Source organism: Monodelphis domestica, chromosome 7 (assembly GCF_027887165.1).
Source record: "Monodelphis domestica isolate mMonDom1 chromosome 7, mMonDom1.pri, whole genome shotgun sequence".
Lineage (NCBI taxonomy): Eukaryota > Metazoa > Chordata > Mammalia > Didelphimorphia > Didelphidae > Monodelphis > Monodelphis domestica.
The window spans coordinates 129,962,956-129,988,298 of NC_077233.1; the positions used below are offsets into that span (position 1 = coordinate 129,962,956).

The 25,343-nt window shown below is 34.7% G+C and overlaps 1 protein-coding gene across 13 annotated transcripts in view; it reads left to right on the forward strand.

Moving 5' to 3' along the window:
* RFX3 (regulatory factor X3) overlaps window positions 1-25,343 on the forward strand; it is a 349,544-nt gene that overhangs the window by 173,839 nt on the left and 150,362 nt on the right. Inside the window, exon 1 of one of the 13 annotated variants that reach the window (XM_056805465.1) lies at window positions 17,080-17,112. The exons of the other annotated variants lie outside the window; for them this stretch is intronic. Coding sequence (XP_056661443.1) covers window positions 17,083-17,112 — 30 coding nt within the window. The 5' untranslated portion in view covers window positions 17,080-17,082. Of the gene's footprint in view, window positions 1-17,079; window positions 17,113-25,343 lie in introns of those variants that run through there. 13 annotated transcript variants of the gene reach the window in all.

Genomic DNA, 25,343 nt, shown 5'->3' on the forward strand with positions numbered 1-25,343 from the left:
TCTTTCTTATTTATTTTTTGATTTGATTTATCTAAATTTGATAATGGTTGGTTTAAGTCTCCCACTAATATGGTTTTACTGTCTATTTCTTCCTTCAATTCTCCTAGTTTCTCCATTTAAAATTTGGGTGCTATATTATTTGGTGCATACATGTTGATTAGTGATATTTCCTCATTATCTAAAGTCCCTTTTAACAAAATATAATTACCTTCCCTATCCCTTTTGATCAGGTCTATTTTTGCTTTGGCTTTATCAGATATCATGATTGCAACTCCTGCCTTCTTTCTGTCAGTTGAGGCCCAGAAGGTCTTACTCCATCCTTTACTTCTGACCTTGTGGGTGTCTACCCGCCTCATGTGTGTTTCTTCAAGACAACATATGGTAGGGTTTTGGATTCTAATCCATTCTGCTATTTGTCTACATTTTATGGGTGAGTTCATCTCATTCACGTTCAAAGTTATGACTGTCACTGGTGACTCCCTGGCATTTTTATATCCTTCCCTAATTCTAACCTTTCTTCTTCAGCTCTACCTTTTAGTCCAGTGATTTACTTTAAATAAGTCCCCCTTGTCCCCTCCCTTGATATGTTTCCCTTTCTAGCTCCTCCCTTTTTGTTCCCTCCCCCTTCCTCCTCTTCTTCCCTCCCTTTTTTGTGTTCCCTCCCCCATCCCCCCTTGGTTTTCCCTTCTCCCTAAGCTTGTTGGGTAAGATAGAATTCAAGATCCCAATGGATCTAGATGTTCTTTCCTCTCAGAGTTGATTTCCCTGAGAGTAAGGTTTAAGTAAAAACTCTCTTCCTCTCCTTCTTATAGGAGTTTTCTTCTCCTCCCCTTCCCATGTGAATCTTTGTGTGAGAAAGATTATTCTATTTGGTCTTTCTTTTCCCCCTATTTGCACATTACATTTTCCCCACATGTTAGTATACATAGATTGATATAAATGTAGTCCTTATAGAAGAGAGTTTGGGTAAAAGAAAAAGATAACATTTTTCTCCTTTTCCCTTTCCTTCTTATTTACCTTTTCAGGTATTCCTTGCTCTTTGTTTTTCGATATCAAACTTTCCACAGAGCTCTGGTCTTTTCTTTGCAAAAAGTTGGAAATCTCCTATTTTGTTGAATGCCCATACTTTCCCTTGGAAGTATATAGTCAGTTTTGCTGGATAGCTGATTCTTGGTTGAAGACCCAGCTCTCTTGCCTTTCTGAAAATCATGTTCCATGCCTTACGATCATTCAGAGTGGAACTTGCAAGGTCCTGTGTGACCCTGATTGGCATTCCTTTATATCTAAATTGTCTTTTTCTGGCTTCTTGTAGGATTTTTTCTTTTGTTTGAAAGCTTTGGAATTTGACAATTACATTCATGGGAGTTGTCTTTTGGGGATTTAGTGTAGAGGGTGGTCTGTGAGCTCTGTCGGTGGCTGTATTGCCCCCTTGTTCTAGAATCTCTGGGCAATTTTCTTTGATTATATCTTGTATTACGATGTCGAGTTTGCTGTTTATTTCTGGATTTTCTGGAAGTCCAATTATTCTTAAATTATCTCTTCTTCTTCTATTTTCCAAGTCTGTCACCTTGTCAGTGAGATATTTTATGTTCTCTTCTAATTTCTTGATCTTTTGGCTTTGCTTTATTGATTCTTGTTCTTTTACCTGCTTGTTGTCTTCAAGTTGCCTAATTCTGACCTTTAAAGCCTGGTTTTCCTTTTCAGTTTGGTGAAACTGGTTTTGTAGATGCGTGAATTTCTTTTGCATTATTTCCCACTTTTCCTCCCAGAGGGCTTCCATCTTTTTGGTCCTTTCCGATTCAAATTCTTCATGGGTTTGTGGAGAGTTTCCATTTACTTTGGAAGGTTTTGGGGCATTTTCTTGTGTTTCCTCTTCTATCTCCTCTGTATTTTGTATTTTTGCTCCATAAAATGTGTTAAAGTTGCCCCCTTCTTCTTGTTTTTTTTTTTTTTTTTGGAATTTGGGGGCTTTTGTGCTTCTGTGGAGTTTGCCATCTGTATCTGAGTGGGGAGGACTAGCTTTTCTTATCTCTGTCTGGTGTTCAGAGGTTTTAGCCCTAGGCAGATTGTTCATTCTATGCAGTTGTTGTTCTGTCTTCCTGGCAAAGCCAGGAATTGTTGGTGTTTCCATGTTACTGCCTTCCTCAGTTCCCTCCCGATGCTTCTCTGCTTGCCTTACTTCCAAGCTCTGAGCCTGGCTCAGCTCTTTCCTCGGGGTGTTTGTTTCTGTGCCTTGGCGGGCCAGGAGAGCCAGCACTCTGAGGGGGGAGGGGCCGTGTCTTCCTGGAGCTCAGAGGGCTCCTGATAAGATTAACTTTCTCTGGGTTGAACTGAGTATGCTTTGAGGCAGGGACCTTGAGACTCGGATGGAAGGATCCAGCCAGCGTGCTGCAGGCTCCCCTGTCTCTTTCTGTTTCCCTGCTGTCTGGGTGCCCCTGTGACTGGTTCAGGTTGTTTTCAGGATGTGGCCTTCAGAATAGCCGGCTCCAGAGGCCCTTTTGCCAGCCCTAAGGGTTACTGTTGTTTCAGAGGACCCTGCTCTCTGACGGGGGACGGGCCGTGGCTTCCTGGAGCTCTGAGGGCTGGTGATAGGATTAACCTCAGACTGAGTATGCCCTGAGGCAGGGACCTTCAGTGAGACTCAGATGGAAGGATCTGGTCAGGGGCTTATAGGCTCCCCCGTCTCTCTTTGTTTCCCTGCTATCTGGGTGCCCCCTCGACTGGGTTAGGTTGTTTTCAGGAAGAGGCCTTCAAGATAGCCGCCCTGAGGCTCTGAAGTTCCCTCTGCTGCCTCAGACTCAGAGGTCTGGGTTGGGGGAATGGGTCCTGGGACCTTCCTTCTGCCTACCCCTTAGGTCCAAGTGATCTCGTGTTCTTGCTTTTGGGGGGCCGTACCTTTTGATCCAGATCCAGGTCCAGGAGGAGGATTCCCAGGGTCTATGCTGTTGTTTGTTTTGAATTTCAGTGCCTTAGTTGCATATAGTTTGAGTTCGGTAGGGAAGGGTTTCGGAGATCTGAACTTTAGCTTTCTGTAAGCCACCATCTTGACCGGAAGTCCTGAAATGTTTCTTAAGAGGATAATAAATAAAAATAATGGTTAATATTTATGTACCTTTTATTTGTGCCAGGCACTGTGCTAATTATTATCTCATTTCATCCTTACAAAAACCCCACAAGATAGATGCTATCATTTTTCTCCATTTTATGGATGAAGAAACTGAGACAAACAGGTTAAGCAATTTCCCCAGGATCACACAGCTTGTAAATGTCTGAAGCTAGATTTGAACCCAGGTTTTCCTGACTCCAAGTGTGAAGCTCTATTCACAGTGCCACTAAGCTCTCTAAGACCAAGTAGACAGAAAGAAAATAATTTTGATGGCATCATAGTTTTGAAAGTAGCAAGGAATCATTTTTGCAAGCTTATAAGAGAGAGTGAAGTTATCAAGAGAATTTTTAAAAAAAGAATGTTGTTTCCCCTAAAAAGATAATCAATAATCTCAGATCCCTATTTAGTCATGTTTATAAGATTATGAAAACAATACTAGCATGTATAGATGTTATATTTAATGCAAGTATGAGAAAGAAGATTTTGATGGCAATATTATTATGATTTATGTGTATGTCACTATAAGAATTTTAAAGCACTTTTTGTCATAACACTTGATGTATGGTTAATGAAAGTCCTATTATCCTCATTTTATAGAATGGGAAACTAAAGCTCTGAGACACTACTTTTCTCACACAATATTCACCAGCATACATCATCTCAAAACTGATTGAAATATGCAAGAAATACAAAATCTCACAGAATTTGTGGATTAAAAAAAGAATTTAGATTTAATTTCAAAGACATGTCTTCTACATAAATTAAGATTTAGTTTAGTTTAGTAAGAAATTAAGTCTCCCAATAAATACTGCCATATTGATCATTGACTATGAATGTCTCATGAGGCATAAAAAAAGTCTTTGTATAAGGATACCCCATGGTCAGAAACTCAGAAATACACCTGGGTTTCAGTGGAAAAGAGATTCTCCATAGATGGTAAAGGACCTTCAGAAACTTTTAATTGGGAGTGAAATCATGTTGATTGCATCTAAATGTAGAATTTAGGAACTTCCCAAAGTAGGTTATCTTTACTCATAAGAAATCAGTCTAACAATCTATATAAGAAAACAAATGATTTTTTAAAGTTCTTATTATACAAACTGTGACATCTAACTGAAAGGCTAGTTTATTGAATTAAATACATCAGTATAGTGGGATAAACACTGTAGTCAATGAGCTGAGTTGAGAACTAAATAGGAAAAAGAAAGCAGACTGGCTTACCTTTGGGAAATTGTATAGTATAATACTTTTAAAGATCCCAAACTATTGTTCCTTCCACAAAAGCCTCTTTTTTCATTTCATATTATTCTAGTGATCTTGTATGATTGGTGAATCTTGAAACTCTTCATTCTCCAAAGAAACAATATTGTGAGTCACTCGCAAAAATCAGTGAAAAGACACATGGTAAATATATGTAGGCCAAAGCAAGTTTCTAGTGACGAACAATGTGTATGTAATATGTCATTCAGAAATCTGTAACCTGAAAATGAAGTGAACTGGTTGTGTAATGAGAGCAAAGATATAAATAGCCCTTGTACTACACTGCCACTCACAGCATTTTAAACTACTTAGTTAAAGGCCTGTGCATATCTGATAGGCCTTCTGAGGAGGGCCTATGGATAAACACAGGTAAAAATAAGCCAGAAGTCAAGGAAGGGTTGCAAACTGCAGACAGGTGGGTCCTGGGTAGAGCACTGGGCATAGAATTGGTAAGACTTTAGGCTTAAATCTGACTTCAGACACTTACTAGCTATGTGATCCTGGGCAAGTAAGTCACTTAACCTCTATTTCTCATATTGTTATTTGTCCTTTATTTTCAAAGAGGACCAATGACATCGTGGGATGATGTCTTAAGTTGTGCATGAATTGGATTTAAGTGACGCAGAGTTGCACTGTCATCAGCTGTACTCTCTCAGAGTCATTGAAGTCCAATGGCAAGACAAAGTCAGGACAAGAGGGGATGGCCTGGGATGCAGGGGATGACCCTTCTTCGACAGCTGACCAAGCTCTAAGTGCTCCATAGCACCTGCTTTACCCAACTTTGCAACCATTGGAGCAAATTGTTCTTAACTCTCCATTTTGCCAGGAAAATTTTCACATGCTTAATTAAGGTAGATGTCCCTTTCATTCACTTATGAGATTGTGGCCCTCTGGTTACCTTCAACCTGGTTTAACCCATCTGCTGACATGTACTGGATGTGGCCTCTGTATATGCTATAGCTTCTCTGAGCCATGGGTGAGAGTTGAATGCCAAGTTAACATCAAAGGTGGACAAGCAGCCCTGAAAAAGGCTTGGCAAGCCCTCATACCAGAAGTGGTAGCTCTCCTCAAACACTGACACAACTTTGGGCTTGGAATCAGGAAGACTCATCTTCATGAGTTCAAAAATGGCCCCAGAGACTCACTAAACCCTGCTTGCCTCAGCTACTCATTTGAACTGGAGAAGGAAAAGGTAAACCACTCCAGTATCCTGCTAAAGAAATCTCAAATGGCGTCACAGAGTTACAATTGAAATGAGTGTGCAAGAGTATGAATGTCTGCCTCATATAGCTCTACTGTAATATGAGGGAAATAGTAATATATTTTCCAGGGTTGTGAGAACCATGTGAGATAATATTTATGAAGTTTTTAGTATGCCTGGTACATACTCATCTCCCTTTCATCAAAGTATCCTTATTCAAGTCTTATTTCAGTCTTATAAAATTTAGCACATTTATTAAGCACCTATTCTGTTATCCATCAGGCATAGGAATATAGAAAGTTAAGAAAGCATTCTTGTCACCATGAAGTTTCTAGTATGGCATGGACACAAAATAACTGTGATAAAAATGTATTGATGAAGATAAAGGAGAAGCAAAATGCTCCACAAGTTTTGAGAAGATCATTATCAGTTTGGGAGATCAGGGAAGGCTACATGTAGGAAACAGCACTTTCCTACCAGCAAGTCTTCTTTCCTTCAGGTTAAGTATCCTTGCATGGCAGAGTTTTGAGGACCTGACCATTCTCCAGCTTGTCATTGTGGTGTCCGGAACTAAACACAGTCTTCCATATTTGTTAGGGAGTTCCTTGTCAGAAGGCCCTTGCAGTAGTCCAAGAGGTTGGTAGTGAAGCTCTTGTATTAATTGGGGATGTTGGCTATAGAAATAGGAAAGCAACCGTGTAAGAAATAATTTAGAATTAGTAAAACAAGGCATTGTAATAAATAGATTAGGAAGTAAGAGAAATAAAAGTCAAATAATAATAATAATAATAATAACAATAATGCATATTGCTACTGCACTTTAAAGTTGGCAAAGCAGGTAAAGTATATCCTCTTGATTGATTATCAAAACAGCCCTATGAGGTTGTACTCTTATTACCCAAATTTTTCAGGTAAGGAAACTGAAACTCAGAGAGATTTAGTGACTTCTATAGGATCACATCATTTTTAACTGGCCGAGATGGAATTTGAGTCCACATCTTTCTAACTCCAAGTCTAGACTATATCCATTTCATGGCAGCTAGGGTAGTAACAATGGATAGAGTGTCAGGCCTAAAATGGAATCAGGAAAACTTGGGTTCAGACACTTCCAAAGCTGGCTAACCCTGTACAAGTCCTTCTGTTTGCCTCATTTTACTCACCTGTAAAATGTAGATAATAGGGTTTTTATAAGGATCAAATGAGACAGAAATTGTGAAGCACTTAACACAGTGCCTGACACAAAGTAAGTGCTATATAAATGTTAGCCTATTATCATTATTATACCACATTGCCTAAAAGTTCTAATGGAGGACACTTATTGATTGGTGATAATACCAACAAACAACGATGAAGTCAAAAAGATGAACACATTTAGAGGGGAAATAATAAGATTGGTAATAGATATGCTAAGTTTGGGGTTTCAGTGAGACATTTTGGCTGGTGATATCCTTAAGTCCATTTGCAAATATCTGGAGCATAGCAGAAAATTTCAGACATGGATTTAGATTCAGGAACAACCCCCTTCCCTGGGCCAGCTGATGAAAGTGGAAGCTATCTGAATGAATGATATTTAGGAAGAAGCAGAGAGAGGAAAGCTAGTAGTTTATCTTTCATTTCTGAGTTGTCTTAAGTAGTTTCTAGCTTGTAGCTAAATAAGCATATTTGCAAAAGACACTTAAGTAATTTAGCATGTTAAGATTAAATACTGGGGAGAAGAACAAAGGAAAGTAATTATTAACAAATCAGATTCTATGACCTTTCAGTTCTTATATTTCAGCAAGAAATGCATAACATGTAGAAAAGGAATGTTTTTTAAGAAGTAATAAAAAAGTTCCCAATGTATTCCCAACAAAAATTAAATTATGGTCATTCATTTAGCAAATATTTATTTAGTGCATATAGTAGGTACTAAAGAAACACAAATATAAATAAGACACAGTTCTTGCCCTTATAGACCTTAGAATCTATAGTTTCAAAGTGAAGTATATTTTATTGCCTTTCATTTCTTTGAATAACTATAATTTCTTTGAATAATATTCTACTATAATATAACTATAATATTCTTTGAATAACTATATTCACATAATGGTATGGTATATGGTAATATTCAACTAATCAAAATATAGTCAATTAAAATATCACATTTGGTAATCCTGAATAAATGAAATTTCTAAGTTGTTTTTATTAGTAGGTAGTTTGGAACTAAGTAAATATATTTCTGAAATTTACTTAAAGACATTTTTAATATTTTAAAGTTAAATACTGTGCAGAATGGGATAACTACTAAGAGGCATAGAGGATAGAATAGAATGCCAGCCCTGGGGCCAGAAAAACTCACCTTTTTTAGTTCAAACTTAGCCTCAGAGACTCATTAGCTTTGTGACCCTGGGCAAGTGACTTAACCCTGTTTGCCTCAGTTTCCTAATCTGTAAAATGACCTGGAGAAAGAAATGACAAATATCTTCAGTATATTTGCAAAGAAAACCTCAAATAGGGTCAGAGTCAGACATAACTGAAAAACAAATTGAACAACTGAACCATACAGAATAAGAACAGAAAATGACAATCACTTACATGCAATTCAGTTTATATGACTTTTTTGATTCTAATAAGAAATGTATAATATATAGAAAAGGAATTTTACATAAAATTAGTAAAAAGTTCCCTATATTACCTAGTCCAATGATGGCAAGCCTTTTAGAGACCTTAGAAACTTGAGTATCCAAACTGCAATCCTCATGTGGCATGTGAGCCATCCCTTACCCAAGACAGGGGAAGGAGGAAGCACTCCCATTGGGCTGCTGGGCAGAGGGGGCAGGCCATGAGAAATGTCCTCAGGCATGGGGAGACAGGCAGGGGAGCAGCCCCCTCCAGCACATGTGCCATTGGTTCCCCAGTACAGATCTAGCCTTAAGTCTAAGATGTCTAGAGATGGACACAAGGAATAGACCCACTATTTCATTGGCTTAATCAATTCCTATGGTGAAGAATTGTCTCTCCTAATGAAGTTACAGTCTTCTCTACAATTTATAGTCTTAGGGGAAAGCACTGCAAGTTTTCATGGAACTCTGGCATGGAACCACTCATCCATTAGGCCATGATGCCTCTTGGAAATAGTTTTTTTGTTTTGTTTTGTTTTGTTTTTGTTTTTGTCTCTGAACTCTTAGAGGCTGTGTACTTTGTATATAAGTGCTTAATAAATGCTCATTGAATTAAACTGTTGAATGAATTAAATTTTTTTCAAATCTAAAAAACCTAATAGTAAGCCCCATTAGCTTTCATAGCATTCTTATATGTAGCATCACTTTTACGAACCATTCATTAACATTTATTGAGTCTTTACAGGAGGCATAGAGTAACACTGGAATATATTTTTCCTGGGTCTTATAGTCAGTAGGAAGCATCTTGGGTTAAAAATGAAATATGTATTAACTTAAATAGATCATTAGAGGAAGCCTATAATTCATGAAAAGAAGATGATTCCCCAGAATAAATCAGAGAAGGAAAGGAGAGGAGAGGAAAGGAGAGGAGAGGGGAGGAGAGAAGAGGAAAAGAAAGAAAAGGAAAGGAAAGGAGATAAAGGAGAGGAAAGGAGAGGAGTAGAAAGAAAAGGAAAGAAAAAGAAAGAGAGGGGAAGGAAGGCAAGAGGAGAAGAGAGGAAAAGAAAGAAAGGGAGAGAAAACGGAAGGAAAAAATTTAATAAATACCCACTATGTGCCAGGCAGTTTGCTACACATTTTAGGAATATTATATTATTTGACACTTACAACAATCCTTGAAGGGTAGTCATTTTACACTTGAGGAAACTGAAGCCTAGGAGGTTAAATGAATTGCCATGGGTTACAAAGCTAGTGTCTGAGACTAGATTTGAGCTCAGGCCTTCTTGACCCCAGGCCCACAGCTTTATCCTCTGTTACCATCTGCCTCTGGGGATAGGCTCAGATAACAAAGTAGTTGGTGGTATCAAAAGATTCAGATAAGTGAGTATATTAGTTCTTCCAAGCTTTGTGACCTGTTTGCCTTTATCCAAGTTGCCAATAAGATTGTTAAACATTATCAGGCCAGAGACCTTTCCTGGGATGCTGGTGTCATGGTTTCTCCTAAGCCATTCAGGTTGTAATGAAATTCTCCTAGGTCTAGCTCACATTTCTCAATCTTTCCTACAAGAATAATATGCAAGACTTGGCTAAAATTGCTACAAAGCATGTCTATAGCATTGCTCAAATTTACCAGTTTTGCTATCCAGTTGGAAAAAAAAAAGATTTAAGGATAGGCTGGAATGACCTGTTCTTGTAGCCATGTTGTCTCTGGGTATTCACTGATTCCTTTTCTGGAATTTTGCCAGAAATTAAAGTTAAACTCACCATGCTACATTTTTTAGATTCATTTTGTGCCTTTTTTTTAACTAAGACATTGCCCTTTTTCCAGTTATTTGTTATCTTTTCTATTCTCCATAGATTTTTCATAGGTCATTTGATATTGTCTTAGTAATCCTACATGCCAGTTATTTCAGTAGTCCAAATTGGAAAGAATTCTAACAAAAACTTATACAATACTAACAAAACATAGCAGCTCTGGAGCAATTAACACCTCCATAATAAGGAAAAGGATAGATAGATCATCTCCAATGTGCCAAAAATTTATTACATCAATACAGTCTCCAAGCTGAATGATAGGTTTATTAAGAGGTGGCCAGTCTCACAATAAAGCTGGACTCTGGTCAAGATATCAAGACCAAAGACCCCAAGCCTCAGGAGATAGCCTTTTTATAGAAATCTGATGACATCCTGTCCTAAAAGACAGACTGAATACAGAATTTTTACAAGGACAATCACACAATTGCTGGATAAGCCAGAAAGAAAGAAAAAAATCACTATGTGTGGTAACTTTATATCTATTGTTATTATTGACCTTTCCAAAACCTTTTCAGTAAAAAGGTTAGGATCTAATGTTTTTTCCGCTGACAACTAGGAGTCAGCATATGACATTTGTGATTGACATGTGCACCCAAGATATATCTGTCCCTGAGTGACCCTCTACCTCCTCCTGTCTTATGATTTTGCAACAAGGTGTGTTGGGTTTGTTTGAAACTTTTGGGTTATAGGCTTAAAGTCAAAATGCTTGTCAGCAAGATTTGATACCACCCTCAAACTGTATTTTTTTCTTAGCTAATGTTTATAATTCATATGAAACAAATGATATTAATTGTGTTATAATCATAAACACTAACAATATAATAATTATAAAAGGGGCTAGGGAGTTCACACACCAAGCACATGATAAATAGGTTATAAACCTAGAGAAATATTTTTAGAACACAAAGACATCACTTCTCTAAGAAAAGTAGTAAAAGGAAGATAGAGTGTTGGACTTGGAAATGAGTAACAGATGGTCATCATCCATATAGTATTACTTCTTGTATTCAAACACTATTATTAATTTCCACCCTAGCCTCCTGTTGGGACCCTGATTCTTTTTATCTTTCCTTCTCTGACCATGTTCCAAGTATTTAGTCTTTTTTTCTTTTTCTTTTTCTTTTTTGGCTCTTTATTGGACTTCCTTTAAGTATCTTTCCTTACATTAGGGATATAGGATAATTTCCACAACTACTGTTTTCAGATGAACAATTTATCATCAAAAATTATAAATTTCATATCTCCCTCTATAGGAAAAAAATTCACAGTTTATTCATCATATGTGATAATTGAGTTGGTAATTTAAATAATTTTATCTATTTAAATCTTTTAAATTGTCCTCAATGTCAATATATCTAGATCAATTATGTGATATAGTAATTGTATTATATTTTAGAACTAAGGATTTTGTAAGTGAAAATGATGTGATTTAGTCTTAAGTACTTTGCTCTGATATAAATAAAATGGTAAAATTAATACTAAGAATTAGCAGTGCTATGCAAAAAAATTTTAATTGGTTATGTTATTTTACATGTATTGAAATTATTTGATGTTAAATTAGGTATATTTTTAGAAAAGGTTTTTAATATTAATACTTACAGAATGATTTATTTTTTGAAAATAAAAGAAAGAAAACCACTGCAAATTTTTTCTGTTTTCTTTAAAAAGGGATCAATGTTCTGAAAACACATCCACAATGAGCATTATTTCCTCCTAGAATAATTTGTATATAGTTTTAAAGTAATAAGACAAACACTGATGTAGTATTTTTCCATCAGAAAGTTAATTTGCCAATTTTGTTTCAATTATGTGATAGTACTTGTATTTTTGTTTTGCCTCTCTTTTTAAAAATTACTTATTTCAAATTAAAAAAGCTAAACTTGAAGGATAGAATTTCTAGCATTTATATTTTTACATAAAAACATCAAACTCTTTCACCCCACTATTTCAGCCTTACATCATTGAAAGAAATACAGCAAACTATCATTTAGATACTCTTTGAAAGAAAAAAAAGGTAATGGTTAAAATATTATTTACATAATGATTGAAGAACCTCAGTGAACAATTTCATTCTGAATTAAATCAAAGATACTTGAGTATATATAGATGAGTCTTTAGTAAATTTAGTGAATTCCATTTTTATTACTAGGTGCTCTATACAAAGCCCAACAATAAAAAGCAGTAATTCTTTGATTGAAGGTCATTTTAAGATAGTGAACTATTAGATCAACAGAGCATTAGATAACCTTCTGAGTATAAAAAGCAGTCTAAAAAATAACATAGGCAACCACTTTTACCAGCTTCACAATCTACATATAAATCCCTTCCGATATATATACTTGGTGTTTATATAGACATATACATATGTCTATATAATATATGTCTATATATGTCTATATAAACACAAAGTTTATACATTTATAAATCATATGTATATGTGTGTGTAAACCAGTTTATATACTTAGTATTTGGTATTCACTAATAGTGAACTCTAAGAAGGAGAGGAAATAATTATTAAATGTCTGCTATGTGCCATAAACTGTGCTAAAGGCTTCACAAATATTACTTCATTGATTCTCACAACAACCCTGTGAGATAGGTATTATTATTATTATCCCCATTTTACATTTAAGGAAACTGAGGCAAGCACAGAGGTTAAGTGAAGTAAGAATATCTCAGTTCCGTGTCCTGGAGTCCACAATTGTATAAGTCTGAGGTCAGATTTGAACTTAGATCTTCCTGATTTCAGGACCAGTGCCCTACCTACTGTGCCATCTCATTCATTGTTCAAGGTTCTTGTATAGCCATTGAAACATTGTTTTGTCCAATTGATCAGTTAATGTTTGGGACTATCACAATTGCCACAGCCAAAAATGTTAATATGGTTTCTTTAAAGAGTTCTTTACATCTTATAGTGAAAACATATTATTCATTGGGGCAATAAAAAGAGACTTTACTTTTGTTGGTGGCACCTTTATCATGGTACCACGGTCATCTATATTAAAATCACAGAATTTAGAAATGGAAAAGATTAGGAAAACCATCTTGTTCAGTCTCCTCATTTTATAAAGGGAAACATTAAGGGCTAGAGAGTTTAGGCACACAATAGATATATACTTTTGTTATTGCTGTTTAATCATTCAGTTCTGTCTGACTCTGTGTGACCCTATGGACCATACCACACCAACCCCTCTATCTTCCACTATTTTTTGAAGTTTGTCCAAGTTTGTGTTCTTTGTTTCTATCATACTAACCCGCTTACCCTCTACCATCCCCTTTTCCTTACACCTTCGATCTTTCTCTACATCAGAGTCCATAACTGAATTAATTTCTTTTAAGTATTGACTGATTTGATCTTGCTTTCCAATGGACTCTCAAAGGTATTCTCCTGCACCATAGTTCAAAGGTGTTGATTTTGTAACACTCAACTTGCCTGTTATGATAGAGGAATGATCCAGAGACTTTGAAGGGCAGAACCTGGAAGACATGCAGAGGTTTGCATCCACAGCAGGGAATGGTGGATGAGGCTTGGAATCTTGAGAGAAGAGAGATTCCAGGCGGGAGACAGTTGATCTTTCTCACTATCTTGAGAAGCCAAGGGTGACAGGCTGATCAGAGATTTCTCTCCTGAGCCATACAAAATCCCTCATTGATTCTAACCACCACCCCCCCCCAAAACACCAAGAATTGTGGCATAAACTGAGAAGAATAAGAACAGTATCATCTCGCACAGCTCCTGTGACACCCTAAATCTGGATGTTGGCTCTTCTGTGACAAAGACCAGGGGTCACCAAACCCTGAGCCTCTTAGAGACCAGGCTGACAAGCTTGAGTCTCTCAACTTTGGGGGAGGGAGAAAGATATTTTTAGACATACAGGGATTTTACTTAACCTCTTTCCTATAAAATCCAACCTGCAGACATCTTGCTTATCTTACCCCTAACCACCGTTTGTTAGAATAAAGTTGTCAGTTATCTTAAATTGACTTCCTTGTCATATTGAAGGGGGAGAGATTTGATTTTTCTCTCTTTCCCTAAGGGAAAAGGTTCACCCATTAATCAGTTATTAGAGGGGAGTAAAGGCAGGGTTAGTGGAGAGACATTTGAAGAAGACTCAAGGGGGGAATCCATCTCACCCTCCTTCTACTTTGTGAGATCATCTACTCTTTCTCCATTATACCTAAACCAGCCCTCTAATACACTATTATTTCAGTGCTTTCCTTATAATCCAACTTTCATAGCTATATATTGCTGACAGAAAAACTATAGCTTTGACTAAATGAACCTTTATCAGCAAGGTGATGTCTCTGCTTTTTAGTATACTGTCCAAATTTGCCAAAGTTTTCCTTTCAAGGAGAAAGTATCTTTTTAATTTCATGGTTATAGGCCCCATCTGCAGTGATATCTGAGCCCATAAATATAAAATCTGACACTGCTAAGATTTCTTCTTCCTCTGTTTGCCAAGAAGTGACGGGACTACTTGAGAAGATTTTCATTTTTTTATGTTAAACTTAGTCATCTTTTACATTCTCTTCTTTTATCCTCATTACGAGGCTTCTTCACTTTCTGCCATCATAGTGGTATCATTCCCAAAAAAATATCTGAAATTGTTGATATCCTCCAGCAGTCTTAATTCTGACTTGTGATTCATCCATCTTGGCATTTTGCATGATATATTCTGCATATAAGTTAAATAAGGTGACTATACAGCCTTGCCATTCTCCCATTTCAATCTTAAACTAGTCAGTTGTTCCACGTTCAGTTCTAACTTGTTTCTTGGCCCACATTTCAGGTTCCTTAGGAGGCAAGTAAGATGATCTGGGACTCCCGTCTCTTTAAGGACTTGACACATTTTGTTGTGATCCACACAGTTAAAAACTAAGCCTTTGGAAATGAAGCAGAAGTATATGTTGTTGTTGTTTTTCTGGAATTCCCTTGCTTTCTCCATAATCCATTGAATGTTGGCATTTTGGTCTTTAGTTCCTCTGCTTCTTTGTAAACCAGCCTGCTCTTCTGGTAATCCTCAGTTCACAAATTGTGGAAGCCTAGCTTGCAAAATCTTATGTATGACCTTACTGTTATGTTATTTGAACATTCTTTGGCATTGCTCTTCTTTAGGACTGAAGCATAAACAGATCTTTTTCCAATTCAATGGCCAATGTTTAGTTTTCCAAATTAGCTGGCATGTTGAGTGTAGCACTTTAACAGCGTCATCTTTTAGGATTTTAAATAGATCAGCTAGAATTCCATCACTTCCACTAGCCATATTTTTAGCAGTGCTTTCTAAGGCCTGCTTCACTTCAAGAGCCATACCATCATGATTATTATTTTCTATGTTAAGTACTTTTTATATAATTTTATTGTATATTCTTGCCACTTCTTCTGTTAAATCCCTACCATTTTTGTTTTTTATCATACCCATTTTAGCATGAAACTTTCACTTGATATTTTTTTGATATCTCTAACTTTCTTGAAGGAGATCTCTTGTCTTTCCCATTTTATTATTTTCTTGCATTTTTGCATTGCTCATTTAAGAATGAGTGCTTGCTATGCACTGGAATTTTGTTTCCCTTTCCCTTTTATTTGTATAGCCTCATTAGACAGTCATTTTGCTTTCTTGCTCTTCTTTGGAATTTTTTTTGTTGCTGCCTTCTTTGCAGTATTGCTTTCTTGGCAACAATACTGGAGTGGTTTGCCATTTCCTTTTCCAGTGGATCACCCTTTTTTTTTTAAAGTAGACATGCATTTAGACAGTAAATAGAACAGAATTTTGACCTACATCTTCCAATTCCTAATCCAGTGTAGTGGTTGTTTTTGCTATTGTTGTTGTACCGTACATTTGGATCACTATCAAATAATAAGAGAATTGTAGGTTTAGAACTGAAGAGCTTAGGTGTCAGACCTCAATCTTTTAGATAATTTTTAAAACTTAAGTGATTTGTCCAAGGTTGTGTATAGATGTAAGTGGTAAAGTCAGAATTTAAACTTAGGCTCTCTGCACTTCACAAATTCAGTCCCTTTCCACTGTACCAAGTTGACATTCAACAGATATTTATTAAGGACTTATTTTATGTTGGACACTGAAAGAAACAACTTTTGTCCTCAAGGAGATAATATTCTAATGGGAATAGCAGCATGTAAAGATGATACAAACAACATGAATACAAGATAGTTATGGAAAAGAGGATACTAGCAAGAAGGATCAGAAAATGCTTCGTGTAGAAGGTGTTGTTGGAACTGACTCTTAAAAGAATTAAGGAATAGGCTAGATGAAGTTAAGAGGAGGGTATGTATTCCATATGTGGTATTTGGATAGTAGAAAGGCACGGAGATGAAGATTTGTGAGATATCTGAGAAATAGAAAAACACTTGGGATCTGCCATAGAGTACAGGAATAAGAATAATTTATAACAAATCTGGAAAGCCTGATTGTGAAGAACTTTGAAAAGAAAATACAAGAGTTTTTAGTTCTGATGGGGTGGGAGTGACATGGTCATATTATAGTCTTTAGCTTTTTAACTTTCTTTTTTCCCATTTCTGTGCTTCACTTTCTCCCTTCTAGACTGGACTTCCATCAAGTGCCTTCAAACTGTTCCCTATGCCATACACTGAAATGTACAACTTTTAATCTGCTTTTCTGAACTATAGTGCTTCAGCCACCAAAATTAGCCCTTGCTATTTCCCATCAATACAAAATTCCTTAAGTTCTCTCATCACAGTTATCTCTGAAGGAAGAAACTCATTCCAAATGTTAGAACATACTGTTTTACCCTGACCAGGAGCACTTGCCTAATTAAGGATTGACCGAAATGAATTGTGCCAAACAAATACATTTTTAATTATGGACACTTTAAGAAAGAGCAGCATTAAGAATTTAACAAATTCAACAAGCTTCTCTGTGTAAAGTACTTACTATGCACAAAACACTATACTATGAACTGGAAATATAAAGACAAAAATAATACAGTTCTACCCTCAGAAAGCTTAACTTACTCTGAGAAACTAGAAGATGCTTTTTGTCTTAGCATGAGTATTTTGTCCCCACACTTCAAATCACATGACACAAAGCTCATAGTTTTGTTGGTAACCAGTTAGTTCTACTATGTTAAAACTCATGGAGACTTTGAAGAAGGTAAGTTATTCTAAAAAAGAAATACATTTTCTTGTTTTGATTCTAATAAGTCTGTTTGCCAAAGCTTTGTGATTGTGTTTGATTTCATTTTCAGGCCTATCATTTATACTGATTTCTTAGAAAATGGATATTTCAGGCAGTTTTGACCATACTCATATTGAAAGCTTCATTTTATTAAAAGATAATCTACTTTTCAGTGGCTTTTAATTCAAATATGTTTGCTACAATCATCTTTTTCCCCTCAAAGCTGTTTTCTTTCTTAACTCATATGTTGTTATCAATACCTCATCATTATCAAATATCACCCTTTTGCATCTTATTTTTTCTTTCCAGTATAGTTTTTCTGTAGTTTCCATCTCCAAACTAAATTCTTTTTTTTCAGAATTCTCTTTAAAACAATTCAGGGGATGTGGCAAAGTTGAGACATTAATGTACTGCTGGTGGAGTTGTGAATTGGTCTAACCATTCTGGAGGGCAATTTGGAACTATGCCCAAAGGGCACTAAAAGACTGTCTACCCTTTGATCCAGCCATAGCATTGCTGGGTTTGTACCCCAAAGAGATAATAAGGAAAAAGAACTTGTACAAGAATATTCATAGCTGCGCTCTTTGTGGTGGCAAAAAAATAGGAAAATGAGGGGATGCCCTTAAAAAAAAAATAAAAAAGATTCAGCAATCTTCCATCTCAGCTACTCAAAGTTGCTTTTATTTGGTCTTCTTCTAAGTCTCACTCAAGTCCTTAAATTCTTTTCAGAATGTCTTTTCTTTTTTGATACTTTAACTATATTTCCAGTTCAACCACAAATCCCTTTTTATTCCTCTGAATTGGTATCTCAAAGCAGGAATAATTTCATTCCTTTGTATTAAAGAAAGAAAAAATTAAAAGGTGTACTGTATTTTACAACACGTTGTATTTTTAATGTAGGATAAAGACCAAAAAATAATAAAATACTTTTCCCTAGCCAGATAGGTAATTTAAAATTATTTATTATTTCACATATTAACACAAGTATTATAAGCATTAGTTATTTTCACTTATAAAAACACAAATATTTTATAGTTATTTATATGTGAAGAAAGGAATTTTGAATTATAAAAAGATCTTAACTTACTAGTTATTTTCTCTATGCCTTTTAATTTTCCTTTTGTCTATTTATCCCCATGTTTTTGTTAAACTTTTTCCCCATGCAACTACAAGCATTGTGAATTAATTGATTCTGATTTCTCTTGGTTCTGATTTCTCCTTGAAATTATTTCATGTAAAATAAAGGGATTATTCAAAAATTCCTTAATATTATTCTTATTTTATATAGTTTTTAAAGCCCAGGCTCTTCTAAAGCAATTAGCTAACTTGAAAATACTTGCTACTTTTATATTAAATCTTTGCTGGTAGTTATTATATACTTCTACCAAAAGGAATATTTTACTGAAAACTGTTATACAATGTGTTTAGGGAAAAGGAGGAACTTTTAACTTCCCAAATACCTAAAGATTCTGAAATTTTGATAGTAAAAGTAATGACAATAATGGGATATAAATTCTTGAGAGGAAGGCGCAATTGGGAAAGGAAAGCTGATGATGATAAAAATCCTTAAATAATGCAAAACATTAATAAATGTTACCTGCATTCTTCTTGCATTGAGAATATCCTCAAAATACAATCTCATGGTGTTAACACCTATGAGATCAGTCAGCTAAAACTTGAATTTCTATGTCTACTCTCATATGTTGTCTCTTGAAGAGTTACCAACCTATTAAGACCAAAATTTTGATCCAATGCTGTAATGAATTATGAGTCTTTTTTAAAAATTTAGTTGATAAATGAATAATTTAATCTAAAATTTGCCTTATTATCATATTCCTTCTAAATTATATCTTCAATATATTTAATATAACAAATTTTTGGATAACTAATGAAATATATTCTTAAATAATATGTGATAATTGTATGTTTTATTTCATTTTGAAAGTCTATGCAAAAATGTAAATCTATTCAAAGTGGGCATTCTGATAATGACTTCTTCATTAATTAACATCATGATATACTCTTAACTTGTCTATATAATCAGTTCATTTAGATTATTGTGTTTTTTAAACCAATTTCTGAATTTAATACTCATATGACTGGCTAACTTAACATCTCCAGAACATTCTAACAAGTCAACCATTTTGGAGATATTATAATGTGATTTAGAAGGAAGTGTATAGACTGGCATATTGGAGTAAGATCAATACCATACTTAGCCTTGTTTAAAAAAAATTCTGTCCCTATGAATATTCCAAGAAGAAATGATGAGCATGGATTAATTTAAATAAAACCCATAGAAACCCCTAAATGAAATTATGAAAAGCAAAACAAATAGAACCAAAATAATGTTATATATAGCTATAGAAATAATGCTAGAAGAATGACTTGTGAATGTCCACCTCCAGGGAAAAAAACTGATAAAAATACAAAAGATATAGTTATATATACATAGGCATATATTCAAATGATACCTTCTCTAGTTATAGGAAGGGGGGGAGAGGGAAATAAAGATATATCTGGGAATCTTAATGTAACCAACAAAAAAAATTTTTTTTAAATAAAGTAATAGGTAGGGTTGAACTAGGATGATCTTTTAGTTCTAAATCCTATGATCAGATGATCTATTATACTCTTGGAGGGGGGAAAGTTTATCATTCTAATAGTGTATTATGATATATAATAAATTGTTCCTGTCATTTCAATAATTGTTCTCTGTAAATATGTATGTTTGGTGCCAGATAAATCCATTCTCCATTTCTTGGGTACATCCTAGCATTTCAGTTTATCCTGTATTCGTGAACCTTGGTCCTCTGTGGATATTAAGCCAACAACACTCAATGCTTTAACACTTTAATCCCCAGAAATTATTTAGAAGAATATGAGACTTAACTATTTCATGATAATAATACTACATGCCCCAACCATCATTTTTTCAATAACATCATTGACATATTACATATTACAACCAAACTTTAAAATTGCAAAAACTCTACTATGCCATCATTTATTATTTACATAATTGTTCTTCTGGAGCTGATTGCTCAGTGCATAATAATATCACTTTGTTACTGAACCATTTAGTCACACTGGGTCTGCCTGTAGTGATAACAGGTCTTATTCATATTATTATAACTACCCTACATTTGCAGCTTTGAACTTATTAACATAGTGTTACCCAATTTAAATACTAATGATTAGACTAATGTAAAGTGATGTGTTCCAATGGAATAGAGTAATATAAATAATAAAATGTAGTAGAAAGTATGATGGATTTGGTGCCTGAAGACTTGGTGAACTCCAGTGCTAGCTCCGTCACTTACTACTTATGTGACCTTGGACAAATATATTTATCTTGAAGACCTTCAGGTTCCCCATCTCTAAAGTGAAGTGTTTGGATTATATCTCTAAATCTAAGATCCAGTGATGTTTCTAATAAACCTTAAAAGAGCCCTTATAACTCTTTTCGGCCATTAAAATCCTCAAATACAGTTTTGGATAATTTTCAGTAATGCAGTTAAAAAAAAAAAACTTGAGTATCAACTAAATAGCTGGTAAGAATACTCTATAATACCAGAAAGATACAAAGTTTTTACATAATAAAGAAATCTTCACAAAGAGAAGAGTATTGTTTTTAGCTGAAAAATGAGCTGAACAATTACAAATGATTTGATTTACTATTAAAGATTATTTCTATTTTGAAATGTTATGTTATTTTCTCTTGAAAAACATCCAAAATAAAATGATGAATGTATTTGTCCTATAAGTATATTAATCTTCGCTGCAAAACTAAGTTGTTTCACTGTAATATATAATTTGTTGTTATGCTTTCCTTGCATAAATAATAAAAAATTTTCTAAAACTTACACAAAACAAGCACTATTATTTGTAACACTGCTTTGAATACAATTAGAAAGTACTTCCACTGCTTATATATGCGCATATATATATATATATAAGTGAAGCCACAAGCAAATGTTTCATTAATTTGTTATAAGGTAGGGAATAATTATCATCAGAAATACTATGGAGGGAATCCTAGTTCAGTTATGAATTGGAACAGATGCCCCACTGAAGTTCATGCCAAGTCTGAGATTCCTTGGGCCTGAACAATACGTTATTATACACATTTACTTCTGATGGTGTTGAATTCTCCTTTTTCATTTGGCAATGAAGAGGAATGGATAACTAATAGAACTGAACCTTATCAAGGCCAGACTTTATCTCTGACAGTATCTCTGATGTGCTGATTGGCTGACCTTAAGGAAAGTAGATCAAGTTGGATTTTTAGTTTGATATGCGTAATCCTGTTTTTCATTGAGTGGTTAATTACATAGACAGTAGGAAATCATACCTCAAGTACTTCTCTTGCTTTCTTCCTTTTCTATTTCATCATTTTTTAAAAATTCCCTAAGAAGAGGAAGAAGAAAAGTTTGTTTTTTTTTTTAAAAAGCATGTCATTTTTCTTATTTGTATACAGCACTTCAAAAGGATTTGGTTGGTGGAGAAGTTAATATTAATAGTCAAAATAAGTATGGGGGATTAGTTATATATTTTATCTAGCCATGTTGTTGTCTATCCATTTTATCTAAGCATGTTATTCTACTTCCCTAAAGAACTGCATGAGATTGGATGTGAATAGTCTAGAGCCTATAATTTCTACAAAATTTTAGGAAGTAGGTTCTTTAAAAAGGAGAGATAAAGCTGTGAAAATGGTGAGATTTCAAATGTGTACAGTGAGGTGACTACATGGTGCTAGTATCCACATGCATTTTAGAAATTTTATCATGAACTTTAATGATGCTAATACAATAAGTAAAGTATTGAATTACTTTTATAATAGATGATGACAGTAAATATTTGTCTAGAAAATATATGCAGCAAAGAATAATTAACACTAGAACATCAGTTAATGATATATGAACAACTCTGAATCATAACAAAATTACTTACTTGCAAGTACAGATGAAATAAAATTCAACATCAATTTATAATTATACCCACTAGCTTTTGTGGATACATAAAAGCACATATGAAACTTGATTTCTAGTAAAACCAACACATGTAATTTTGGAAAATGACTTGAGTTTATTGTCAGATATAAAACCCAGAGTCACTCTGGGCATAATAAACACTTTAGACAACTTCTCTCTTACTCAGTTTAAAAATATATATATATATATATTTTATTTGTCTACAACTGCAAACTGTAATTAGTTCATTCAGAAAGTACTTATTGAGTACTCATGCATGTGCCAGGAACTTTGAGGGATACAAAGTAAGAATCCTCTGCTTTCAGGGAACTGTCGTTTTGGAAAGACATAACACATATCTCTTCTTCCTTTTATTTTTTTCCTCTTTCTCTCCTTCTTTCTCTCTTGGTCTCTGTCTCTGTCTCTGTCTCTGTCTCTCTCTCTCTCTCAACCCCCCTCCTTCGTTATCTTAAATCAATGGCATACTTTTCAAAAGCCTGCTTTCCCCTTGACCCATATAGCAATATACCTAATGTCCACCACTACCAAATTATCCAGTATACTTCTCCTTCCAAAGAAACTGTATTAGATAACATTTCTTCATTAATCTAGTTCCTTATTTTAAATCACACCCAGGCTATATGTACTTGATAGCAATTAAACTACATTTCTTTAGAAAACATTCTTTAACGTTTGTCACCAATTTAGAAACATTGTGTTCCTGTTTTTCCCCTTTCCCACCAGTTAGTCTGAATTATTGAAGCTATAACAGTACTTTAAATTCCTTGTGTTGTTGCATTATGTTTCTTGACCTGGTAGATTGTGCTGCCATGTCTTAAGTATATTTCAAAAATTATCTCATATTTGCATTAGTGCTCAAAACTTTACTGCTTGAAGGACAGAACTACAAACTGGTGACCTATGGAAAAGAATTAGGATCTTGTCAGCATTTCTTTTTATTCTTTTCTTTTAGCAAGCAGCTATCTAGCATAATTTCATCTAACCACTTGGGAAATATGCCTTGGAGATTTTCAGGGGGATTAGAATATTTGGTTCAATTCCTTTATTATCTAGTCTTTTATTTCTCCTTTTCTCAGCCAAATTCCTTGAAAAACCCATTTATATCCATACTTCTTCTCTTCTAAGCCCTCCACAATATGGCTTCCAGTATCATCATTTGACTGAAACTGCTCTCCAAAGTTAGCAATGTTCTTTTAAATCTCATCTCTAATAGTCTCTTCTCAATTCTCATCCTTCTTGTCTTCTCTGAAGTATTTAGCATTACTGGCTACCCTATCTTCTTCACTCTGACTTTTAATGACAGTGTCTTTCTATTAGTTTTCCTCCTACTTGTCACTCCTTATCATTCTCCTTTGCTGGATCATTTCCCCCTAACTATAGTTGTTCTCCAACACTATTCTAGGCCCCCTTCTCTTCTCCCTTGGTACTTTCTCATTTTTTTTAACCTCAGCCTCTAGTGATTCAGTTGTCATCTCATTGAAAATGATTTCCATCTCTATTTGTCCAGTCTGTTGTCTTTCCAGAATGTGATATCACTATAACTGTCTATTTTATATTTTCATTTGGATATCTTAGAGGTATCTCAGATTTAACATATCCAAAATAGAACTCATTGTCTTTTTCCTCAAGCTGAATTTCCCCATTTCTACTGAGGATACAATTATTCTTTCACTTACAACCTCTGTTTCATCCTCTATACTTCACAATCATTCCCCTCACACAGTGAAACCACTGCCAAATATTGTTGATTCTGTCTCTTCATCATGTCCTATATATGTCACCTCTCTATTCATTTAGGCACTATTATGGTGAAGGTCTTCAGAATCTCTTACTTGGACTTATTGTAGTACTTTCCTATTTGGCCTCCCTGGCCCCCTACTACAATACATCCTCTATTGAGCTATTAAAGTATTATTTACAAATGCTTAAGTCAACCATTTCATTCCTTACCTTAGCAAAATCAGTGGCTTCCTATTCACTTCTTTTTAAAAGATTATTATTCCAAATGTTTATAAATCCAACAAAACAAGGATTTCCACATTTAAAAAAAGAAGATATTACAGAAATGAAATCACAGTTCTCATATCTACATAATAGATCCCACCCACTAGTGTCCCAACCCTTCCCCAGCCTCCCAGCATCACATAGGATATCATCATGGATCATCATCAATACTTTCACATAAATTATATTTAATGTTTTATCTTTCTGTTCACTTTCTGGAGGTAACATTCCCAGTTTATCCTCCTATATTAGTTCTGTGTTTGTGTATAATGTTCTCCTGGTTCTCCTCATTTCAGTGTTCATTATCTCATATAGTTCTTTCCAAGTTTTTAAAAAATCAGTTTTTTCATTGTTTCTTATGGGTCCGGATTTTTTTAGCCATTCCCCAACAGCTGGGCATTCCTTAATTTCCAATTCATTGCCATCACAAAGAGATCTGCTCTAAATATTTTGGAAAGTATGGATTTCTTTCCTCTTTCCCTTAGCTCCTTGCGAAATGTATTGCTATGTCTAAGGGGATATATGTGATTTTATAACTCTTTGGGTATAATTCCCCATTGCTTTCCAAAATATTTGGATCAATTCACAGCTCATGTCCTGATTTTTCAAAATCATTTCAACATTTATAACTTTGTTCTTTAGTCATTTTAGCCAGTCTGATGCATGTGAGTGAATATCTCAGTTGTTTTGGTTAGCATTTTTCTAATCAGTAGTGATCTGGAGCATTTCCTCTCATTATATGGCTTTGGTTTCCTCATCTGAAAATTGTACATTCATATCTTTTGCTCATTTATCAACCGGGGATGACTCCTAAAAATTCAACAACTTTTAAAATATATTTTAGCCATGAGACTTCTATCTGAGGGACTCTCTATTAAATCCCCCCCCCAATTTTCTGCTTTCCTCCTAAACATGGCATTGTTTATTTTTGTACAAAATATTTTCAGTTTATTGTATTCAAAATTATCCATTTTACATTTCACAATGCTTTCTATCTCTTGTTGACTTATAAATTTCTCTCCTATTCATAAATCTAATAAGTAATTTGTCTCCTGTTCTTCTAACTTACTTATGGTATCTTATCTATAGATATCTAGATCATGCATACATTTTGATCTTACCTTAGTGAATGATGGAAAATATTGGTCTGTACTTAGTTTCTGCCAAACTAGTTTTCAGTTATCCCAGCAATTTTTTCCAAACAGCAAC